The 25,199-nt window shown below is 47.5% G+C and overlaps 1 protein-coding gene across 9 annotated transcripts in view; it reads right to left on the bottom strand.

The window, feature by feature from the left end:
• The window catches only part of Armc9 (armadillo repeat containing 9), a 138,511-nt gene that overhangs the window by 70,382 nt on the left and 42,930 nt on the right, over positions 1-25,199 (bottom strand). For 7 of the 9 annotated variants that reach the window (XR_013424382.1, XM_078018200.1, XM_078018201.1 and 4 more), the window contains exons 10-17: positions 23,369-23,403; positions 21,522-21,633; positions 19,069-19,161; positions 14,040-14,130; positions 12,672-12,795; positions 8,575-8,738; positions 7,357-7,433; positions 4,737-4,811 (exon numbers count right to left, since the gene is read on the bottom strand). Coding sequence is in view for 8 of the 9 variants with exons in the window: in XM_078018200.1 (XP_077874326.1) it covers positions 4,737-4,811; positions 7,357-7,433; positions 8,575-8,738; positions 12,672-12,795; positions 14,040-14,130; positions 19,069-19,161; positions 21,522-21,633; positions 23,369-23,403 (771 nt within the window). In the remaining variant the exon portion in view is untranslated. The remainder of the gene's footprint in view (positions 1-4,736; positions 4,812-7,356; positions 7,434-8,574; positions 8,739-12,671; positions 12,796-14,039; positions 14,131-19,068; positions 19,162-21,521; positions 21,634-23,368; positions 23,404-25,199) is intronic. The other 2 variants (XM_078018202.1, XM_005326440.5) reach the window with 1 other exon arrangement.

Here is a 25,199-nt window from a genome sequence, read left to right as displayed (position 1 = left end):
CAATCTGGCTGCAACATCTGTCACTCCACTGACTGCCAGGGTTGATTCGGCTGATCCCACTGGCTAGGCGGGTGTCCCCTTCCTCCCCCACAAGCTGTGCACTCAGACAACCTTCCCTGATAAAGTAGAACTGATCTTCAGTTAAGAGTAGCTGCACTCCCCTGCTAGAACCTCCAAAGGAGCTCTGGTGAATAATGACTTTATGACATTAGCTGGTAAATGGATGCAAACGGAGAACATCATGCTAAGTGAAATAAGCCAACTTCAGAAAATTAAAGGTCACATGTTACCGGGCACACACCTGTAATCCCAGCAGCTAGGAAGACTGAGATAGGAGGATTGTGAGTTCAAAGCCAGCCTTAGCAAAAGCAAGGCCCTAAGCAACTCAGTGAGACCCTGTCTGTTATAAATAAGTGAATACAGTAAAGAAAAAAAAAGGGGTATAACTTAGCAGTAAAGTGTCCCTGGGGTCTAGCCCCATTAAAAAAAAAAAAGAATAAAATATTTCTCTGCATAGAGATAAAACTGAACATTCTGAAGTATTTCTTCTTTTATGGCTATTGTTTTACACAATTGAGATCATACTGTTATAATGCTGTTTTTTATTTTTAAATTTAACTTACTATTTTCTTGTGTCAATATAAAGCTCATAAAGTTTTAGTAGCTATAATAATAATAGCAGCTAAGATCACCTCTCAATGTTCACTCAGTGGCAAGCATAGTGTGTGAGCATTAGCTCTTTTGATTCTCACAATTCCATGTGTTTGGTGCTCCAGTAATTCCCACAGTGCCCAAAGACAACCAGGAAACGGCAGAGCAAGACTGGAACACAGTTCAGAGCTGCCATCTGAGCTGGAGCCAGAGTCAGGACGCAGATTTCATAAAGACCCTTTCAGGGAAGACTATCCCACTCAAGGTTGATGGGCACCACAGAAAATGTAAAGGCCAAGATCCAGGATGGGGGAGGAATTCCTCCTGTTCAGCAAAACCTGACCTTAGCTGGTCAGCACAGGAAGGAGGACATACTTGGTCTGACTACAACATTCAAAAGGAGTCCACCTTTCATCTAATGCTGAGGCTGGTGGTGCCAAGAGGTCTTACCCCACTCCCAGGAAGAACAAACACAAGAGAAAAAACAATAAGTTGGCTTTCCTGAAATACTATAAGGGGGACGAAAATGGCCGACAGTTATTCACCTTTGCCAGGAGTGCCCTTCAGATGAATGTGGCACTGGAGATTTTATGGCGAACCACTTTGACAGACATTATTGTAGCAACTGTTGTCTGACTGATTAATTCAACTAACCAGAAGACCAATAATGTGTGACAACAACAGCAACAAAAAGACAGAACACAGCTCCGGCTGGGTGTGCCCAGGGAACACCTCACCTCCCTGCCTGTTCTTACTCCTTCCCTAGCTTGTTCCCCCGAGTGCTGCCATTTAGGTTGTTCCCTGGTTTCTACTACAATCAATAACGCTGCAGTGAATATTTCAGTATATACTATCTGGTCATGGTGTATGTGAGCTCCAAAAGAATTACTGGGCAAAGAATATGAATGTTTTTAAGGATTTTATATGTGTGTGTGTGTGTGTGTGTGTGTGTGTATGTGTGTGTAGCCAAATTGCAAAGATGTTCTACCAACTAATCATCTCAGTCAAATTTCCACACTAATTTTGAAAGGCTTTTCCCTAAGGGCACCAAGGAATCTAGGTAGGAGGCTAGGCGGCCCCCTGCGGCGTACAACTGCTATGCTCCTAGCTGGAGAGTACCGTAGGACTAATGACACCCCAGCCCCAGGGTCTTGCTAAATTGCCCAGACTGACCTGGAAATTGTGATCTTCCTGCCTTAGTCTTCCAAGTAGCTGGGATTATTGATGTGCGCCTGGTTGAGAAGCAACTTTTAAACAGCTTCTCCACACTTATGCTTATTATATTAGTACCAAATACAATTTTACTGGTCTTACCATGTCACCAAAAGGAGAAAAAAAGGCGGGGGGGGGGGAGAAAAAGGCAAATGAGTCCCCTGAGGCCCCTGTAAGCTGGCTGAGTTGTGGAGTGGGAGAAGAGCTCAGATAAACAGGGCTGCCTGACACTTGGGCTCAGGCCTCGGGCAGCAAGGGCTCGATTACTAGGGCAGGGTATCAGCCAATGACTGGCATCCCAGCTTGCTTTGCAGTGAGGGTACTGGCACCCAGTCTAGATGCTGCCAAAAAATGTACCCAGGTGAAGCTTCTGAATTGGAAGCAGGCAATGTGAGAAAGTGGGCAGGAGGGAACACACATCTTTTGGAAGAGGGGATAGCAGTGGCACCTAGACCTCTGGGGAGAGTGGAGAAGAGTTCCTGGCATAGAGGCATGAGCTGTGGGCAGCCGATGGGGCACAAGGGTATTCCTTCAGGCTGGGTGCCCCCACGCCCAGTTCCCTGGCCTCCCAAAGGTTCTACAGCCTTCCTACCTAGCACCACATCTGGTCTGCCCCCGCTCTGCAGAATGCTCACAGGGGCTCTGATCCCAGGGAAAGGGCACATGGTGACAAGTACTCAGGCTTGGTGCTAATTGTACTTGGTACTAACATAATTTTATGCATGTGCTGTCATTTTCCATAAGCACACAAAGGTTTTACCCAGTTGCTAAAACAGAATTCTTATAATGACATGCTCTGCTTTAATTCCTCATGATGTAATAAAATTTTCATTCTGCCTCATCCTGCTTTTCCTAATTATCATCTTCTAAAGTTATTAACATCGTGAACAAAAGAACCACAATTTCATCAGCAATTATGGTAAAAATTATGTTACTTCCAGGTTTTCAACATTGTAAAAATGTTAAAATGAGCATCACCCAGCACTGAGTTCCTCTCTTCATCAACAACCGCAGGGAAATGAACGAGCCCGAGATGGGCACTGCAGTAGGTCTCACCTGTGGTGCGCAGCTGCTCTGCAGAAGGACTGTGTGACCCTCAGCTCAAACACCAGCAGGGCCCAAGGACATCAGTTCTGTCTCCCCTTCCCTGCATGAGCAGAGGGTACAGTGGGGAGGTTGTGGATAGCGTTTTTCTTGTCTTGTTCCTCTAGTGCTTAGCATTCCCAGCATCCCTCGCAGCTAAGGTGAAGGCAAGTGCACAGCTGAGACGCTGACCAGCAAATGCACCATGCAGCCTCATACCCAGTAAGAATGTCTGGCTTTATTTACCTAAAAACTCCCTCAAGGATAAAAGTGTAAAGAGGGAACCCGAGGATTTAAGAGAAACCTTACTGTGGCCATATCACCCTTTTGAGGCCACTTTACAAATCGTTCAATAGGCAACTGCCTGGGTGTTGTGTCTAAAAAGTTCCTCAGCTCAGGCTAACAGGGGTGGGGGAGGCTGTGGGAGCTCATGACTCTGACCTCCATTCAAATGCCAGAGGAAGCCTACACTCAGACCTTTATCTGAGCAATTCAAGTTTTCTCTTAAAAGTCAAAAACTAAAGTGTTTGTTTTTCACCAAATTGCTTCATTATCATTCAATCTTTTTTCTGTGTCATTATCTCCCACTCTCCTCCTTCTGGGACTCCTGCTGGACAGATGTCAGAGCTGCTCATAGTGAACTCAGGACCCTGGGGCTCTGCTGCCGCATTTTTTCTCCCTGGCCTGATGATCTGCAGGATGCCCTGTTCTGCTGAGCTACACCTTGATGATCTCAGGGGATGTGGTCCCTGTCCCGACTGCACTCCCTCCCGTCATCCCCACCTTTGCTGGATGTTCTCAGGGCCTTGTGCATTCTAGGTATGCATTGTAATATTGAGCTACACCCCAGCCCTTGCCTTTTTTGATGCCACGACACCCCATCCTTTCCTCCTACATGCCATTTTCCTGTTCCTTCCTTGATTAACAATCTTTCTCTTTCACCTAAATGACCACAGTGAGGATTTAATCAAGCTTTTATTTCCTATTGAAAATGCAGAGTTTTTAATTTAAAAGTAGCAGGCGACTCAGTTCCACTGTTTGGTAAGCTGGTATAACTGTTTATGTGATTTAGAAAACCAAAACCAAGTAGGACATTAAGCCATTCTAAGGAAGCAAAACCAACTGGGGGAATGTTCTGGTTTCAATCTGACATCATCCTGTGTTTTGAGTGGGGAAATACATGTAATCCCTTCACCGCAGCATATAATATACACATGGTTACCCTGGTTTCACATGGTACAAAGAAAAAGAACAAAACTTGAGTGGCTTTGCTTATTAGATCTTGAAACATTCACCTCTCCAAATAAGACACTAATCACCTGGTGCTGATTTCACTTGAGCATAAGCACTAATGCAAATACACTAAACTGGGAAATTGCTGTTTACCAACCAACTTGAGTACTGCACTTTTGCAATCTTTGCAGCTTGTCTGTTCCATTTGCAAAAATAAACTTGCTGGAAATTTCTTAACACTGTGGTTCTTAATCATTTAGAATTTAGGGATCCCCTTGAGATTCTGATAAAAGATATAGACTTTTCCCAGAAAACTTTCTTTTGTGTGTGGTGCTGGGGATTGAACCCAAGGCCTTGTGCATTTGAGTCAAGCACTCTACCAACTGAGCTATATCCCCAGCCCCTGCCCAGAAAACTGCAAATACATATTTTGCATGCCATTTCAGGGAGCGTGGGACCTGTGTGAAGCCTGCCCAGCCCTGTGGAGGCAGTGCGTGCCCCAGCAGCTGGGCACGGGGCACTGACAGGTGCCCACAGCACTCGGCGCTCTCTCTTACCATTGCTCTTGCCTCCTCACGAATGGATGGAATAGAAAGGATACTGTACAGAGCTCCGTTCACATATGGCTGTATCTTTAAGGGGAGAAAAAGACAGTCAATTGCAAGTTTTCAAATACTTCACAACTCAAATATCAAACACCACAGCTGGCTGAGGAGGACAGGGCGTCCATCTCTCCAGAGTTCAGGATGCATGTTCAAATAACAAACATCTCTATTTGTATGTTCTAGGGATCTCTACAACCAGGAGTCCAAAACCAAGGCCATCTCTCCGCCCAAGGCCTCCTCCTGCTATACTCCACTGCTTAAGTCATTTCTATCCTCCTGGTCACGGAGCCTGGGAACTTTAGAGTCGTCACAGATTGCTCGGAACCCCCTGGGTTCGGTCCTTGAAAGGACCCTTCTATTCCACATCTGTTGCTGCCGTCCTGTTCACACATCGCTGTCCATGGCCCAGCCTCCGTCAGACCTCCAGCCTCCACCTGACACCCACCCTTTAACCCAACCATCCTATCATCGCTGAAATTCTATAGCATGGGCTGATTGTTCCTGCCCCCACCTCGGGAGCCTTCCAAGCGCCCATGGCGAAGTCCTAGCTTCTTCCACACACTGTGTGTACACACACAGGCTCCTCCAGGGGCCGGTGCCCACACCACCTGCTCTGCTCTTCCCTCTGCGCTGCCCAGGGTGCCCACACTACTTGAAGGACCCCCGCCACATGTTCCTGGTGCACGCACCTCAGCCCTGGCTGCTGCAGTTCCCCTTATGGGAAAGCTCTTCCCACATGTCCATCTGGACAGCTGACTCTGCCTTTCACATCAAGCTCCGACAGAGATTCTAGGAAGCTCTTCCTGAAAGCTCTGCACATGGTGCTCACCTCTGCTCCCTGTTCAACCCTCTACTGCTCTCCTGAATTCTGTGACTTTTTTTTTTTTTCTTGTACAGGAGATTGAACCCAGAAGCATTTTTAAAAATTTTTAATTCTGAGATAGGGGCTTGCTAAGTTGCCAAGGCTGGCCTTGAATTTGTGGTCCTCCTGCCTCAGCCTCCCAAGTAGTTGGGATTAGAGGTGTGTACCACTGTGCCTGGAGACTCTGTGGGATTTTTTTTTTTTTTTTTAATATACAGGAAGTCTCTTCCTTTAGGATCTCTGAGGAGAGGACCATTCTTAAATCATACAGATAACACCAACATTAAATGAACACAGGACAGGTCACAGCTGGCTTGATGAGTGAGAGTCACCTGTTCTGTGGACTGTGTGCTGCTCTCTCCACAGCCAGAGAGAGGGCACACTGGCCACCACCCTTCCTAGCACTGGGGCTCTCTCTCTCTCTCTCTCTCTCTCTCAGTTCTGGGGATTGAACCTAGGGTGACTTTACAACTGAGCTACATCTCCAGTGCTTTTGAATCTCACTAAGTCGCTGCGGCTGATCCTGAACTTGTAGTCTTCCAGCTTCAGCCTCCCAAGTCCCTGGGATTTCAGGCGTGCGCCACCGTGCTCAGCTAAGAGCTCAATGGTTTTTAAACATAAAATGCATGCCACAGACTTTAACAGCCCCTGAACTCCACCTGCTGAAGAAGCCAGGTCCTCAGCAATGAAGCTGTGAGCCTAGGAGCTGTGGGTGAAAGGAGTGGCTGGAGCCATCTGCCTGAACCGGACGGACCAGTGGGAACCCAGGGCTCCCTCGTGACCCTGTGGTCTTGTTACTGTGTCCTGCTAACATACGCCCCTGCCCTGGTCCATGGAAAGAGGTCTGCCTTTGGCTGCAGGTGAAAGGCAATGTTGTAGCTTGTACAAAGGCGGTTGCAAAAAACAAGAGAAGCATCACCTTTGCTGGCTTTTGTTGATTTGTCTTCCTACAGCCCTATTTCACTTAAAAAAAGGTTTATGGTCCATAAGCTTTGAAACTTGGAGGATACCACCAGGTAGGAGGGGATGCTGGTGAGAACAGCTGGTCGGTCCAGCTGTTGTAGAGGACAATCTGGGGGGACTCAGCCACAGCCTGGTGTATGCTGCGAGTCGGTGGTGAAAAGGGTCCACACCCTGGGGAAGCTCTGCGCAGGCTCGGGTGGGCAGGTGCCTCACTGAGGACAGCTGTGGCAGCAGAGCCGGAGACAACCCAGTGTCTACCCTTGGGGGACAGGTAACATAGAGGGGCGTAGCAGTGGCGAGACTGAGTGAACCAGGGGCATGTACAGGAGCCCAGGAAGGTCCCAGCAGCACAGGAAAACTCACACCACACAAGCTCCACACATGCAGGGTATGGCACAGATGCGGTATCATGTACTTTAAGGCCACATTTGTACCTACTACGGACAACGTTAATGCGAGCGCTGATACTGGGGGGAGATGAAGCCGAGAAAGACGATAAGGAGAAAAAGGGAGGTACAGCAAGGACCATCCCAAAACACGAGGACTTGGGGACACACTCCCTGCTCTGAGCTCCAAACTTTTAGATCATCAAAGATTTGAAGTCGTTCATAAAAATACCTGCAGGAGGGAGCATGTGTACACTTGTCAAATGCAACCACTGCTGCAGGCCAGCCCCTTGCCTGCAGGTTGCAGGCACGAGGGCCCAGTGTACCCCCACACCCGGGGCCAGCAATGCTGACCGAGTACCTCGTGATTTTCGTGGCCAAGGAGATCCGAAAGGACTTTCAGCACCAGGCCTGCCACCTTGGCACACATGTTCTTCCCTGTGGGACCAAAACAAAACATGACGCATCTGAACTCGGAAGCACAGTTTCACGTAGGCAGACCTGAGTACAAGCCTGGCTGGTCTGTTTATGCTACGTTGTGATGGAAGGCAACACAGGCCTGAGTGTAAAAGGAAATCAGAACACTGTTGTGGAAAACTACAGTGCCTGGGAAAAGGACAGTCCCCTCTCGTTATGATCCCTACTTTTTGGATTGTAAATAACTACCTGCAGGAATCTACTCCCCTTTGAAGTGCTGCGGCTTAGCCCAAGGCTAGAGATTTATTGGAGGCCTGTGAGAAGAGCCAGTTCCTCCCCATTTCCCACTCTGTTTCTGTAAACCTACTCCTGCTAGAAACTAGAAATTTTATGGCACCAGATAGTCTATTAACATTGTGAGAAGCTGCAGATGGGGGCTCAGAATTTGGAGTGTGACCTCCTCTGGGACCACTGGCATAAAAATAAAGTTTGAGTTGTCCCACTCTCCAAATGCCCTTTGCCGCTTCTTAAAGGGTCTGATTCCAGCAACAATGTGACCATGGGCCTCAGTGTCCTCTTCTTTAAAACAGCAATTATCTACCTGAAAGGCTGATGGAGAATTCAGTGAGGTGGTGGACACGAAGGACTTAAGGTGGCGCAGAGCCCCCAGTGCCCAGTAATGGGCTGTGGCTATTACTGAGTTGGCACAGACTGATCCCGAACAGGTGGTGGTGCCACCGTCTCCCTGAACAAGCAGGGAAACGGCTTATGATGCTCAGAGAACCTCCACCACCAGGAAGGGGTGAGAAAAGGATTAGGAGCAGGAAGCATGGTTAATGTCACTGCTCCTGCCACCAACTTAATCCTGGAGAATGCTGGGCGCACAGTCCTCAGGCTTCAGAATAACGTAATGAAAATGAAGGGAAACACGAATGAATTCAGTCTCCTCTTCCTGTGCGAAGTGCATACATATAAACACTCTTTCGAAGGCCAGACCGTATTTTGGCCTTGGGGACTCAGCAGCTCTATACCTAGCTGGAAATACTTTAGGCTTGTCTTTTCTTTTTCTCTGAGGGAGACAAAAAGCAAGCGCCACCCCCCCCACCCCAGGGGTCACCGGGAACCTGGACTCTGATCAGGATCTCTTCTCACACCCCCATACCAGAAAATACAGGATGGGGGAGACCTGCGCTGCGGAGGCAGAGGTTCATGAGCAAAGCCACAGCATACTCCAGTGTGTAGTCAGACAGGCAATCCGGGTCCTTCAGAATGTCAATCAGCCAGAAGATGAGGCCGTCTCGAATCATCGCTGTCTGCAGTGGGCGCCTGGGACGAAAAGGCCTGAGGTGAATTAAAACTGGCCGCGGGGCTTGTCACACAGGAGATACAGCTCTGCGTCATAAAAGAAAGCCCACGGAAGATACAGACTCCGAGGCATTTTTTTTATTATTATTATTAAGCTGGTACAAATGAAATAACAAAATCCTTTACTTTTAGGGATATCATGAAGCATTTAAAGGAAGAAGTAATAAGGAGGCCTCCTCCTTTGAAAGTTTCCTTTTCCATATTTAAAATTAGCAGAGTATTACCTCAATTTGTGTGTGTGTGTGTGTGTGTGTGTGTGTGTGTGTGTGTGTGTGAGACTACTGGGGATTGAACCCAGGGGTGCTTTACAACTGAGCTCTCTCTCCAGCCCCCAACTTTTTAAAATAATTTGAGATAGGGTCTCACTAAGTTACTGAGGGTCTCACTGAGTTGCTGAGGCTGTGATCCTCCTGCCTCAGCCTCCCAGGTGGCTGGGATTACAGGTATGCACGATGTACCCAGCTTATTTCAAATATTTAATGAATATTCATCGACAGCTTTTGGTCTACTTAAATCAGGAAACAGGGCCATGATAACACTTCTTTGAAAAACAGATTTTTGTCTCAATCCTATGTAAGGCAGCACAGGCACTTTGAGCTGAATGAAAATAAAAACAAAAAAGAGCAAGACCCAGCTCAACGGCATTCTGACTCGGATCTCTACAGACGAAGAGTGTGGCTTAATGACCCGGGAAACAGAAATTTCACCCAGCATCCAGGTGAAAGATTTTACAGAATCCAATACCTCCTCACAACATATAATGGTGGATGTCATCATGTTAGCCTTAAGAACAGACGTCACTAAGCACAGTGCCACCATGAGAAGCCAACAAACAGAATGATGTGAACATGTGAACACCAGAGAGCAGCCAGCACTTCCTCTCCTAATCAACGAGTTATGGTAAAATGACCGCTCAGGAAGAAGGAGCAAGTAACTGTTCAGGCCATTCCTGTAGCCACACAGACCCGACCGGTGTGGCCTCTTGAAACACATGGAGACTGCTCTCTGGGCAAGCCCACTGCTTTCTACTTTTATTGCAGAGACCCTGGAAAGCTGCAAAAAACATTAGGCCCATTTCTGCATTACCAGAAAGAACTACTTCTTCACCCAATCTTTTATCTGTACTTAAGTTTCCTAAACATAGTCACCATGAAGCTAAGCTGCTGTGTAGATAAACAGGAGCAAAGTGTTCGGACAAACTGAGCAGGACTAACTGGACGAATCACTTGCAGCTCTTTTCAGTTCATGAGTTACTACAAGAAATTGCCACCGGCACAGACCTGGATGACAGCAGACTGAGCCTGTCCCTTTCCCCCGTGAAGCATGGACCGATTAGATTACTTCACTCTGCAGGCTTCTGGTAATTAGGGAAAGTCAGTCCAATGTTAGCATCTGACGGGGAAAAGCATGTTCAGAAGAGGGTGGGCAAAAAGCTGGAGGTTCTAGAATTCTTCATAAAGTCAAAGATAAAATGAGGCAGTGCTGAGGGAAGCTGAACTCTGAAGATTTGCCATCTCCCTGGCAATTCCACTCCCAGAAGCCTCTCAAGGAAATGCAAATGCGGACTCACAGGCCAATGTCCACAGTAGCACTTTGCAAAACAGATAAAACAATGAAAACGATTCACACATCCATTGACTGAGACACAAAACAGGGGCCTCTCTATCAGATGGAGGGCTATTCTCCAGCAATAACAAGGAACAAAGCACTGACAAGGACTAGGACAAGAAGGAACCGTGAAAACATTACACTAAGTGAAAGACGCTGTCACAAAAGGTTACACATTATCTGATTCCATTCGTGAAACATCCAGGACAAGCCAGTCTACTGAAAGGAGTTTGGTGGTCACAAGGGCTGGGGCAGGAACAAGGATAAATGGTACAAGATTTCTTTTCGTGGTCACAGAAATATTCTAAAATTAGGTTGTAGTGATGGCTGCGCACCTCAGCAAATCTGCTAAAAACCATTGACTTCTACACTTAATATGTGAATTTTATGGTAAAGAAAGTATACTTCAGGGGCTGGGGATGTGGCTCAAGCAGTAGTGCGCTCGCCTGGCATGCGTGCGGCCCGGGTTCGATCCTCAGCACCACATACAAACAGAGATGTTGTGTCCGCCGAAAACTAAAAAATAAATATTAAAATTCTCTCTCTCTCTCTCTCTTAAAAAAAAAGAAAGTAAGTATACTTCAATAAGCTCTCAATTTATAAAAACCTCTAGCAGGTGCCAGATGGGTTCAATAGTACCTGATTTTTCAGTTTCTGATGAGGAGCTTCCAAGTCACGGCAGGAGGGTTCTGGGATGGACACCCAGGGGCTAGAACCCCATGGTAAGATTCGCGAGGAGAAAAGGCAGGGCCTGTGCTGTGAGCCACTGGTCTCCACAACTGGGGCAGCCAGAGAATGCTTTTGGCCACACTCCCTGTGTCCTCCCAGGGGCTGCCAATCACACAGAGGACCAGAGACAACTTGAAAGTATTCATGTTTGTCTCTAAACCTCGCATGTGGCCTGAGACATAATCCAACAATTCAGCACCTGGAGGGCACTAATGACCTACTGGATACCACCAATGTCCCCTGGAAAACACAGTGATACTTTCATTGTCACATGTGCCTCCATTCCCAGCAGACTTGTGTAGCAGCTTAGTGGAGGAGAGAGAAGCTTTCTATATCTGACTCGAAAAATCACCCAAACTCTCCTAAGTGTTCACAGAAAAAGTATTCCATTGATTCATGTGTCCACCCTCTAATATAACACTGTTTTTATATTGAAGCTACTTATGTATTAAGCTAGGCCTTAGGAAGAGTGATTTTTCCCATTTTGTTTTTCTTTCCTAAGATCGTTCTAATTAGAGGCCTGTGCCTTTCCATATAAATTCTGTAATAAGCTTATCTATGTTTTCAAAAGTAACCTTGCTGGGACTTTGACAAGAATTGCATTAAACCAATAGGTCAATTTAGGGGAAAACTGATCCTACATTGAGTTTATAAGATTTTTTTTATTTGTTCCTTCTTCATTCCTGTAACTATCACCCTGAAGGAAATATTTGTTAATGCCTAAATTTCCTGACCAATCTTATAATTCACCTTCTGGAGTGTGGTCTTCTATTGTCCCCATTCAGCCTGCCTAGGGTTGCCAAAAAAAAGGAAGCTCAAGCCCTCCTAAACCACATTACCCTCTTGTTAGGCAGTCTCAAATTGCTTTCTCCTCTAGACTCATGCCCAGATTTACCTTCTTGTTAAAATTCTCCAAACTTACATTTCTCATTCAGTCTTAATGTACCTAGATAATTCGTGATTCTGGAATTTTCTTTCCCTAAACTTATAACCTAGCCAGGAATACCTCCCAAACTGTCCAACTATTTTGATCTTCTCCAAATTCAAGCTTACTCAATGCAAGAAATAATCCCCAAATAACCTAGCCATCTTGTACATGTTTATACACAGTAGCAGGCCTAGCATATCTGACATCCAGAGCAGGTCTTTTTTTTTTTTTTTTAGTTGTAGATGGACACAATACCTTTATTTTATTTGTTTCTATTTTTATGTGGTGCTGGGGATAGAACCTAGTGCCTCATGCATGCTAGGCAAGCACTCTACCACTGAGCCACAACCCCAGTCCCCTGAAGCAGGTAATTTTTAATGCTACCCTCCTCTACAGACAGGACAGCATTTAGCCCAGTAGTAAGTGCATAATATGTATAGTAAAAATTGCCCTTGTTTTAAATTTTGTTTTTTAGTTTTAAAACAATTCATTTACAAAGAATGAAGTTATATTTAAAAGATACACCATCTGCCTCCCAGGTTATGGGAATTAAATAAGCACTAAATGGCAGCTTAAAAAACTCAATCAGGCTCCCCAGAACCTCCCATGACCTATGGCATGATCATCACCTGAGACTGAACTTCTGCAGGGCCCCAAGAATATTTTCCCGGGTGATGACGTCCTTGTCCTCCTCCTTCAGCCTTCCCTCCAGCATCCGCAGCACCTTAGTGTTCTGGGCCAGGTAGAGGCGGCCTAACGATACCCCAGACAAACAGGGGAGAGAGGAAGAATTAATCTGGTGGGCTCCAAATCACTTGCTATGAAAACTTTGCATGTAACACAACAACTTTGCATATTAGATAATTTTTTGTTCTAAAAGAAATCATTAAAATGCATTTCTTCTAAGAGTTGTTTTATTCAATCAACCATGTAATGAGGAGAAATTACTCTTCACGATCGCCATGTTCCTGTGGGGAGCACTGTCTTCCATCTGCCTACAGTTCTGAACCCCATGGTGAGACGTGCGTGGAGAAAAGGCAGGGCCTGTGCTGTGAGCCACTGGTCTTTGCACCAGGGGCAGCCAAGGAACGCTTTTGGCCACACTCCATGTTCCTCGGCGCACCCAGGCTGGAGAAGAAGGTGGAAGCCATAGGGAGGATCCTAGAACTCGCCCTGAATGGGCACTACCTGTTGTGGACTTCTGTGCTGACAGACAGGTGTGATGTTTGGACACAAGCGTCCACAGTGCTATGGCACATCCCCAGACTATAATAAATGTCTGCTGAATGAATGCGATAATGAACAGATGAATGGATAATAAAATTTTGGAGCATCGTGTATCGATAATTTGAAAACTCTTTTTATTTCCATTAAAAACAGCTCAAACAAATAAGAATTAATGGAAAATAACGGCCCTTTGCAAGATAATTTTTAATTCAGTTATGGTGGCATGTTATCTTTTAAATTCTCAAATCCTTTAATTTAAGAGATTATAGTCTATTGAAGGAAGTGGTACACTGCTTATTGGAATCAGCTTTCATTGCTTCACCAACCTTATTTTGCCTTAAGTAGAAAACTATAGAAAAAGCATAACCTGTTACATACTTGAAAGTAATCTAAATAGTATTGTTCTAGCCCAAAGTGATAAAACAAGAAGGGTTACAAAATCAGCTCTTTTGAAAGCAACAAAATTTGCTGACAGAGATTACAGAATGGGGCTGGGGCCCAGTGGTAGAGCACTTGCCTGGCATGTGTGAGGCACTGCGTTCAATTCTCAGCACCACATATAAACAAATAAATAAATAAATGTCCATCAATAACTAATAAAAATAAATTAAAGCACTATGACAAGAATGTTTAATTTTTACAAGGGACTTCCAATGAATTAAACAGTAATAAAATGAGGAAAGATATTTCATCTTTAAGAAATGTGGGGAACACCTGCACAGAGCCGCTCTGCTCGGCTCTGCTCTGCTCTGCTCTGAGCTGTGCCTTACCTTCTGCTAGTGACGCCAAAGCGTTGACGAGCCTGGCCATGTACTGCCGCACCACCTCGCTCTTGGAGTGCAGCAACTGCAGCACGCTCCTCTGTGGGGGCGAAAGTGGAGAGGACGGGGGCTCCGTGAGGAGGAGGGCAAGGTGACAGCTGCCTCAGCAGCTCTGGTTGCTCCCTTCCTCTGTGTGGACTGACTGGAGGGGACAGACCAAAGCCAAACTTCTCTGGAAGTCTTGGTTTCAAATAACACCTGATGAGACTTGGCAAAAAGAATTTATCCAGACTTCTAAATTAGATGAATTAACCACGCAAAACACGCAGCACAGCCGCTGGCACACAGGAAGCGAGGCTGTTGGCTGTCACTATTGCTGAGCATCACCAGGTCAGGGCATCTGAGCTGGCTTCCTCCAATCCACAGCAGGCTACAGGAAAAGGGTTTTCTAAATTAAGCTGAGTGTAGGGGTGGGCCCAGAGAAGCAGAAGGCTGAGGCAGGAGGATTGCAACTTAGTGAGACCCTGCTCAAAATAATCAATAAAAGGACTGGGGATGTAGCTCAGTGAGTGGTAAAGTGCCCCTGATTCAATCTCAACTACAAAAATAAATAAATAAATAATAGGATCTACATTAAGGACTGAACCAACAGAACGAAAAAGTCAACTCTACTCTGAAAGTGGCAATGCAGGCCTGGAACACCAGACCCAAGGCCACAGTGGGCAAGGAGGAAGCACCCAAGTTCCACTGCGTACTCCCCAAAAGGCCAACGGACTCGGGGAACCAGACAAATGAGTGAAAGGTGTTAAAGAAGCAGCTGGATCCTCCGAGGGTGGTGCAGGGGCACGGGGGTGCTCTTATGTGAGGGTGGCACAGAGGGTCTCTGGACTGGGGGCAGTAGGCTCAGGTGGGCTGGGTTCTGCACCAACTGGAGGGGGGTGTCTAAATAAAGAATGAAAAAGCTGCCCCCCCACTTGGCTCCCAGACCCTGACCCTGGCGACCAGCCCCTTACCTCTCTGCAGGACACGAGAAGACTCTTCTCGGAGGAAAGTGACCACCCCAGGGGAAAGGACTCGAGACTGAAATCAGCGGCTCCCAGTCAATGGCCCACCCAGCTCTCCTCAGTGGAGCTGAGCCAGAGGAAAGGCTCTGACACGGAAAATGGAGCCAAAGAGGGGGCCTCCCTGGAGACCAGACTGTGCAGCGAGAGGAGAACCAAAACTAAATAAAAACTTTGTCACCAATACCTCAAGACATAAGAAACTGTACTGTATGCAGGAAAGAAGCAAATGCTCTGAGTTAACAAAAAACTCAACAGGAACTATGGAAAATATAAACAAAGAAATCTCCTGGAAAGTGCAACAAAAAGAAAAAGATAGAAAATATGAGAGAAAAATTAACAAAACAACAGTTCAGAAGGGTTGACATTTAGGAAAAGAGAAAACAGAGGAAAAAAATCATCAACAAAATAAAGAAAATTCCCAGAAATAAAACTGTCAGATTCAAAGGGCCCACAACAAGGGACCAAAATGCACTTCATGAAGCACATCCAGGGGGACTCTGAACTGTGGTGATAGAGAGAAGACTCACCATGCTCCCATGTGCTTCTAGAGAGGAAAATAGGCCACATACAAAAGACAGGAATCAGAATGGCTTTGGATTCTCAACAACAAAACTGGAACCCTGGGCTGGGGTGGTGGCTCAGTGGTAGAGCACTTGCCTCACATGCATGAGGCACTGGGTTCAATCCTCAGCACCACATAAAAAATAAATAAATAAAATAAAGATTTAAAAAAAAATTGGACCCCTAAGCTTCTAGGACGGTGGTCCACATGCCTATAGTCCCATTAATAGGGAGGCTGAGGCAGGAGGATTGCAGTTCAAGGCCAGCCTCAGCAACTTAGCAAGACCCTATCTCAAAAAAAAAATAAATTAATTAATTAAAAGGATCGGGAGTGTAGCTCAGTGGTAGGGCACCCTGCGTTCAATACCCAGTATACAAACAAAACAAAACAAAACTGGAACCCAAAGACAACAAAGTAATGTCTTCAAAATTCTTTTTTTTTTTTGGTGGGGGGGGATCCAAGGGAAGTTTACCACTAAGCTACATTCCCAGCCCTTTATATTTTGAGACAGGTTCTAAGTTGCCCAGGCTGGCCTTAGACTTGGGATCCACCTGTCTCAGATGCCCAGGTTGCTACGATCATAAGCATGTGCCACCACAACCAGCAAATGTCCCCAAATTCTACAGATAAATTATTTACAACCCAGAATTCTACACAAAAAACAAAGACATTTTCATTCAGACACAATCTCAAAAGCCAAACTGTCAGGTGGTTTCCATGTAGGAGCTGTGACTGAGAGAGCAAGTCAAGGAAGAGGGCGACACAGGAGAGAGGGGACAATGGCTGGAGCTGGGTGCAGAGATGACTGGATGACAGCTCTGAGGCACATGCAAAGGGCCACCAGCCCAGAGCGAACAGAGGTGACTCGAGGACACTGCATTGAGGGCTTCATCTCCTGCTTCTTGTACACATTCTATATTTAATTTTTATTGTAATTTAACAATTATATAGAAAATGGCACAGGGGCTGGGGATGTGGCTCAAGCGGTAGCGCGCTCGCCTTGCATGCGTGTGGCCCGGGTTCGATCCTCAGCACCACATACCAACAAAGATGTTGTGTCCACCGAGAACTAAAAAATAAATATTAAAAATTCTCTCTCTCCTCTCTCACTCTCTCTTTAAAAAAAAAAAAAGAAAAAAAAAAAGAAAATGGCACAGGTCATAAGTATAGAACTCTGTGAGTTTCCACAGTGAACATGTGGGTAACAAGTAGCCAGGTCAAGAGGCAGAACATTATTATAGCCTCAGGACCCCCTTCCAAACTGAGGGAGACATTTCTTTCCTGGCTTCTTCTGCCACAGATTTATTTTGCATGTTTTCGAATTTTTTACAAATGAAATCATATTTTGTATATTCTTTCATGCCTGACTTTTTCACCTAACTTTTTTTTTTAGGTTTGTGAGATTCACCCATGTTCTCTCTGTGCTCCTTCTCATTGCTCTCTGAACCCCATCTCGCAAATCTATCACAGACATTCATTCCTACTGTTGCTGGACATTTGGGTTGCATCAAGCGTTTTGGATCTTATAAAGCATTACCACTCTTGGACTTATTTTTGTGGAGGGCACCTAGAATTGAACTCAGAGGCACTTGACCACTGAGCCACATCCCCAGCCCTATTTTGTATTTTATTTAGAGACAGGGTCTCACTGAGTTGCTTAGAGCCTTGCTTTTGCTGAGGCTGGCTTTGAACATGAGATCCTCCTGTCTCAGCCTCCTGAGCAGCTGGGATTACAGGCCTGCACCACCGTGACTGATCTTGGACGTTTCTGAGTGAACACATGGACCCGTTTCTGTTAGAGTACACCTAGAAGTGGTTTGCTAGGCATAAGCTGTGCAGTCGCAGTAAACGCCACAGGTATTCCAAAGCAGTGCACTAGGGTGACTTTTAAACAGGGAGCTAAATGCTTCAGAGAAAGAGCTCAGAACCAAGACCCGGAGAGGCGCCCCTTCTCCTCCCACACCTGCAGTGTGGACAGCTGTGGACAGTCTTTCCACCCCACAGAAGGGTTCTCACAAAATCAAATCCTGAGAACCAGAAGCAGACCAGCGAGCTTACAGGCTGAAATACAAAGTGACATGTTCTGTAGTCCATCCCAGCTACTAAGGAGGCAGAGGCAGGAGGATCACTTGAGCCCAGGAGTTCAAGACCAGCCTGGCCAACAGGGTGAGACTCTGCCTCAAAAAAAGAAAAGAAAAAAAAAAGCCCAAATACCGAGAGCTCAGCACTGGCTTTCCCTGCCATATACCCATGTATACTATCGCTGGACAACTAGTACCTGGCTGACCTTTCCATCCTGCCACATGCCCTGCTTCCCAGGACTCTCTCCAGACCCTGCCTACTAATGTCCCCAGAGGGGATCAGTAAGTGCCCGGGAAAGCTGTGCCCCACTATTATCCAACCATCCATCCATGCCACCTTCTCCCAGTGCCCCCATCTAACCTGAGCACAACTCCACCTCCCTGCAGAGCAGGTCTGCGCCTGCTGCTCAGCACAGAGTCAGACGGCACAGGCAGGACTCAGGGATGGATGGAAAACCATAAAGACAAGCAGGAAATGATTCACACCAAAGTCAGGATGTGAACATCCATTTTGCAACAGCACTGTTCTCAGTAGCCAAAAGGAGAAAGAAACCCATGTGTCCATTGATGGATGAATGGATAAGCAAAATGAGGATTGTAAGGCTACATGGAATATGATAATCTAGCCTTTAAAAGGAAAGAAATTCTGATATATACCTGAATAATAACATGAATAAACCTTAAGGACATATGGTAAGTGAAACAAGCCAGTCACAAAAAAACCCAATACTATATGAAGTCCAAATCATGGGGACAGAGCACAGGATGATGGTTTCAGGGCCGGAGGAGAGGGGAAGAGGAGCTGTTGCTTAATGGGCACAGGGTCAGCATTATAAAGTGAAAAGAGCTGCTCATGGAGAGGACGGGGTGGCGACTTACCATCATGACTGTATCTAACACCACTCAACGTTTAAAGTGGTTAGGAAGGTAAATTTTATGTGAGGTGTGTTTACCACAAGATTTAAAGGTAGGACAGTGTTTCCTTCTAGAGGAAAGGCCAGGGCACAACCGGAAGCACCAGGAGGTTAGAAGGCCTGAATCTGCTTCCCTGTCTGTGCACCCTGAGTCGCGCTCCGTTTTCAGTACTCACGGTAAGCAGCAGGAGGAGGGAAAGAGTTGAGAATAAGAGAAAAAGAAAACGACAGAAGGAGTCGCGGAGATGAATGAAGCAGGTCCTGCTAACTCGTTTAGGACTCCTCGCTAGAAGCAAACTCAGATTCCCCAGCTAACAGGGTCAAGGCTGACGCCCAAGGAAACAGAAGCTCCCCACCTGCTAAGGTCAGTCCCGAGGACCGCAGGTCCTGGCTGACCTCTGCCCACCTCTTACCCACCTGGTTGTGGCTATGACAGTCCAGGAGGTCGTTGCTGATGTACGCCTGCAGAACTGTCTCCCTCTGCTCCCCAGGATGGGATGTGGTCAAGCGCTGGAGGGAAGAAAAACAAAAGTAACAAGACCTAAGTGTTAACAGGAGAAAAACTCCCATACAGCAGCTATGGTTTAAATGGCAGTTAAAACTCCACCAGTGACGATACACTGAACCAAGCAAAATAAATACTAGCCAAGTGGGAAGGCTGGTTAGCCATCCAGCCAATCAATAAGGTGATGTAGGGGACATCTTAGGAGATGGGTGATGTAGGGGACAATGGAGTCAGCTTCATATGTGAAGTCTCCTGAGAGGGAAAGGGGCATGATGCCCAGGCCATCAGTGTGCAAATGAGAGAGCACCTGTCACCCTAGAGAGGCAAGAGTTGGCTCCGCAGGGTGAGTGGACCGTTAGCCAGCAGGGGAAGGCGAGTGGAGGGATGGGGAAGCATGGCCCAACTCAAGGAGGTACAAACACAGGGCACAGCCGAGTGGCTCATGGGTGGGGCGCGGGGCTGATGGGAGGTCTTGGAACACACCCTAAGGGACCCATAGAGCCATACTCAGCGAGGTGTGAGCGTGCCCGGTGGGGAGCTGGCGGGACTTCTGTAGACTGCAAAGTCCACAGGTCTGTTGTGTCGCTCTAAGTAAGGGCTTACGTAGTGTCTGCAGGGAAGAAGAAGGTTTCACTTGGAGCACATGGAATGTGCTCGTGCACATGGGCATGTGCGGTATGAGCGGGGAAGCGACAAAGCCGTGGAACTGGAGTGGGCAAATGTGCTTATTTTTCCAGGAAAACCTCACTAGATAAACATCCTGAGGCTGCAGGCCCTGCTTCTGGCTGGAGAGAACACCCTGGGCAAGGCCAGAAGGAACAGTGGCTGAGGGGAGAGCTGACAGGAAGAGGAGAACCGGGGAGGCAGGTGCCCACCATCACGGCGGGAAGGCCCTGCAGGAAGAGGGGCCTCTCCTGGAGGAGGAAGGTGCCGAGAAGGCCACACGGGGAGCTGCTGCCCCCTCTCAAGCTCACTGAGATTGAGGCAGGGGCCAGGGGTGGGGCGGGGCCCTGGAGGGGGACAGAGACAAAATCGTTAAAAAGCCTGCTTATTTTTCCTGTGACAGTGTTCTTCTCTCAGCAGAGGAACGTCCTGTCTCAGCCAGAGGCTGGGGATAAGCGTGGGCTGAGAGGAAGTGCCAGGTGGCAAACCAAGAGCCAAATAGGAAGTGAGTCTGCTAAGCCGAGCAGAGGGCATGGCGGGGACAGCCCGGGAGACCCTCGAGTGGCCCACCCTTCGGGCCAACTGACCCCAGTGGAACCAGAGCAGACGCCATGGCCTGGCCACAGGACTCTCCCTGTGTCCTCAAGTCACCTTCCAGATGCACCACCAGACCAGCAGGGAGCAGGACTGATTCATCCCCAGGTGGGAAATTAGTCAAGATACTCTAAAATTAGGGGATCCATGAAAGGGCCTGCTGCAAATACAGGATGACCATGCAGAATGGTCATCCAGGTAGAGGGCCCGCCATCAAGGGGGGATGCCGGCAGTCCTCAAGTGAGTCCAGGGAACCCGGGGTACCCAAGCCCTTGGGACAGATTATCTTCACAATTCTACTACAATATGACCCCTATATTCATGATCAGTCTCTCAGGGCCTATATGAAGCGTGGCACTTGGCAAATAGAATGCCAGAGCAGATTCAAGAATCCAGCTGTCCTCTGTTGCTGACATGAAGAAACCTGCAAACATGTGAAACAATGCACCCTTCTCCCTGACTTTGTTGATGAGAAAGTTGTTGTTTTTAATAAAAATGTCATTTATGTTTAACATGTTCATTTGTTTATTGTTCACTTTACGTATTTTAAGTTTTCTCAGTTGTAGTTTCCAATACTGTAAATATCAGTAGATAAAATTCACGTAAACAGCAGCTCTCCGCAGCCCTTAGTAACTTTTGAGTGTGTGGAGGGTGTGAGACTGAACCTGAGAACCCATGGCTGGTTCATGCTGCTGGGGACTGTGAGGATCCGAGGCCTCAGAGGAGGCTTCATTTCCCCTAAAGACTGGTCTTTGCCCTGGAGGCCGGCCCCGAGACATCTGAATACTGCAGACTCGGGCCTCCCAGCAGGCCTGGCTGCGCTGGGAGCTGTGCCCGCAGCTCTCGCCCAGGAGAGGCCTTGACTGCAGCTCGTCATCACGTCACAGCATGAAGGCAACGGCAACTGAGATGCCAAAGTAGGGGTCTTAGAAAGGCCAGAGCTGCCCTCAGGAGCGGCTCTGAACTCTGGTTCTTGGTGGCATCGGGCAGCGGGAAGCAAGATTTCCAGTAGAAGGTTACAAGATACAAGCATGGTAGCCAGCCAAGAAGAGCAGCACTGGGCTGGCCTTTGTTTTTTGTTTTCTGACATCAAGGGAAAGGTACCTACCCAGCGCAGAGCCTGCAACAGGAAGGCTTTCAAGCGGTCGCTCCCCCAGATGAGATCCTTCTTGAGTTTCTCATAATCCAGGGAGGGCAGCAGCGGGACATCCTTCAGTTTCCTACTCAGCGTCAAGTTCAAAGACAAAAACAAGCGGGAAAGGACAGGTTCATGACACCTCCTGACCATCCACACACCTGCTCCGGACCTGATCAGCCAGAGGGACTAGCAGTGGCCCCGGTGCCCCCTCCAGACTCAGCCAGGGTTATGGTTTCTCTAACTTCCTGAATAGGCTTAGAAGCCACTGCCTTTGCCTTAGGCCTAGTGGGGAGAAGTCACCCTGGAGGCTCCTAAATTTCCCATCCAAATTCTATTCAAAATTCCTGGCAAAGCCCTCAGACTATTAGCACCAGCAGTCCCTGAGGGGTCTATCTGCACACCCAAAGCCACTGTCCCTCTCAAGCCTGGCGAATGAGTACCATAGAACAGGGGCCAGGAAGCAACTTGTAAGGGAGCAGGGGCCAGATGGACCACTGTGGAGGTGGAGGACTGGGAGCGAGGGGCTGGGACACACAGTGAGAGGGACAATTTGCTAAGCCTGCCCAGAGGACCCCAAGTTTAAAGACCCCAGGGAAGCCAGGGGTCTGATTAGATCTCTGATTAAAGATCTGCCCAGCTTGGACGAACCCAAGACCTGCCCCCACTTAGCCAAAAACAGAAGGAACCAGTCCCTTCAGACTCCTTGTCCCGAAAACAAGTATCTCCACATTTTGGTTTGTTGAACAAAAGGTTAGAGAGCGGGGAAAATAAAGAGAACCGAATGAGCCTGCGGTCTAGGTGACAGCACAGTGCCCAAACGACTTCCTCCTGTTGACCAGACACAGTCACCACTGGGGAAGTGGGGGGCCTCAGTTTCTGTGAATCTGTAATTAATTCAAAATAAAAACCTAAGCCAGGGTTGGTGGTACATGCCTGTAATCCCAGCAGCTTGGGAGGCTGAGGCAGGAGGATCACAAGTTCAAAGCCAGCCTCAGCAACACAGCAAGGCCCTAAAGCAACTTAGCAAGACCCTGTCTCAAAATAAAAAATAAAAAGGGCTGGGATATGACTCAGTGGTTCAATCCCTGGTACCAAATAAATAAATAAATACCAAAAGAAAAAAAGAAAAATATCTCCAGTATCAAGGGGGAAAAGGAGACACACAGTATTAAGTGGAGACACACAGAGTTTGGTGAGAACAGGGAAGATGCAGGGCTTCCCTTGTTCTGAGGGCGGAGGGGAATCAGTTCCAGGAGGAGGGAGCCTGGGCATGCTGGCTTCCTGTAGTGAACTCGTGTTACTTACACAATGAAAAATGACATGCCAGCTTTTTCAGGATTAGCTTTTACTGGACAAAATGAGATTCTTGTAGAGGTTCCATGGAAAGGGCCAGAAGAGAAGGCAACAGCTGAGCTCTCAGTGAGCACCCACCAGGAAGCCCACAGAGCGCGCCGTGGCTGCTCCGATGCTGTTTTTGGAGGCCTATACTATCTTGAATTTAAAAATCAACAGAGCTACTTTGAAAATTCCAATTGTAAATCACTAGGTCAGGATTTTTCAAAATTGTCAAGGCCATGAAAGACAGAGGAACGCCTCAAATTAAAAAAAACTAACAAGACACTCTGGCAGCATGAGGTTCTGGCTCCAACCCTGGCTCAGGGAAGACACGGGGGAGCAACAGTACCTGCGAATGAGCCTGCAGACCTGGTGGGAGCTGCCTCAGTGCCCACTGCTGGGTGTCTATTAAAGCTACTCTGAATTCCAGTTTGACATCTAGCTGTCCTCATTAATAAGATTTCCCAAGAGCGATTACTTACACGGGTGCCAAGGAGGCTCGCAACATGGTGGAGGCCTGAGGGGAAGGGGACGGAGAAGAGAGACCATGTTAAGCACCGACAGCAACAGCTCTGGCTCAGACCCTGTCAACAACACACAGCCAACATGCCTGCAGCGTTCTCCAGCCACAGTCACACATGACTTAAAGATCAGCCCACACCACTGCTGAGAGCTGCCCGCCAAGCCCCTGGCTAAGGTAAGTGCTGCAGTGGGTCCACCCAGACCCCAGAGGCCATAAAGCTGCCCAAAGACATCGTGAAGAATAAAGGCAAAGTGGGCCATTGGATGTTCTTAGTTTTTTCTCTCTCACGAGTTTCTCTTTAAGCACAAAAACAACACATGTACTGTGTGTCATTTCCCAGTCCTGAAAGAATCTGGCTTGGGACCCTTCCCCGTCTCCACGGTCTGCCACATGCAGGTCCACCCCAAGATCCGCTTCGGCCCTTGAGCAGCATGCTGCTCACCAGGATCCACTGAGGGACGCGGGATCTCAGGAGCACAGTGTGTCACAAAGCCTTCCAGGAAACCCAGGCACCAGAAGTTTTAAACCCTGATTCTTGCGATCAAATCAGAAAGGCTTCAGACATGTTGTTCTGAGTGACAGGGATGAGTTGATTAGAAGGGCTAGGAAAAGGGAAAGGGGGTTCTCTCAAGGCAGAGAGTGGGTCCTCTCAGAGAGGAGAGGTGGGCGTGCCTCTCCCGCCCTCCAGCTTCTTGTTTTGTTTTTGGTACTTGGGATTGAACTCAGGGACACTTGACTACTGAGTCACATCCCCAGCCCTTATTTTGTATTTTATTTAGAGACAGGGTCTCACTGAGTTGCTTAGTGCTGAGGCTGGCTTTGAACTCACAATCCTCCTGTCTCAGCCTCCCAAGCCCCTGGGATTACAGGCACCTGCCTCTGCACCCGGCCTGCCCTCCAGATTTATTGGGGGTCCCAGGGAAGTTTCCAGAGAGCCCGGCCCAGGTCCACCTCTTGATCTTTGACTCACAACAGGATGATATCAAAGTTCCAAGTGCCCACTGCCATGACTTTGGCCTGGGCCACCAGCTCTAACTGGAACCTGTTCTTCAGATGTTCCGGGAAGGAGAAATTAATTCTTATCTCCCTGAGTTCGGGATCTGGTCTGGGTAAAGGTCACAGAAGTTCCCGCTTCAGGGTAACTGTGTTCTTATCAGCATTTCAAGGCCTGCATTTCTCCTGCAGATGTCAGGTAGTGCTGAGGAATCTGACATATCCTGTGGATCATATCTTGTGGACTTAGGTCAGGCAGGGCTTCAGGTAAACAGTTTCTCAAAAGTGAAATGGAGTCAGCACAGCGGGCCCAACCTCAAGTTCCTACCACTTGCACCTGACCGTCCCCTATCAAGCAGACCTCTGGAACAAGCACCTGCATCTCAGCCGGGCCCCTGGGGACTTGTCTGCACTTGGGTTTGAGCATCTGACTCTGGTCCATAAGTCATGCATTGCTAAGCCAGCAACGCCCTGCTCTGGTGACAGCCCCATTATGGGAGTGCATATCAGGGAGGGCAAGTCCTCTTCCCATCCTTCATTTTCCACACTTTTGGCTCATCTTAGATATTCATCTACAGAATTAGCTTTGGACAGGAACCAAAGTGTTTTCCTGTTCATGGGTTTGTTTGAAAGAAAATGGAATTTCCATCCGCCGTGGAGCCTTTCCCAAGGGGCAGGCCGTGGTCCTTATTCTCTCTGTGTCCCCACGGCTCTTGAACAGGACACCAGTCATTTTTAACCACACTGAACTGTGATTATTTCACAAATATTTGTGTCATTCTCCTTCAGCAGACAAT

The sequence above is a fragment of the Ictidomys tridecemlineatus genome, chromosome 7, assembly GCF_052094955.1.
Source record: "Ictidomys tridecemlineatus isolate mIctTri1 chromosome 7, mIctTri1.hap1, whole genome shotgun sequence".
NCBI lineage: Eukaryota > Metazoa > Chordata > Mammalia > Rodentia > Sciuridae > Ictidomys > Ictidomys tridecemlineatus.
Note: the sequence above shows the minus strand (reverse complement) of the source record. Positions and strands in the feature narration are given on the sequence as shown.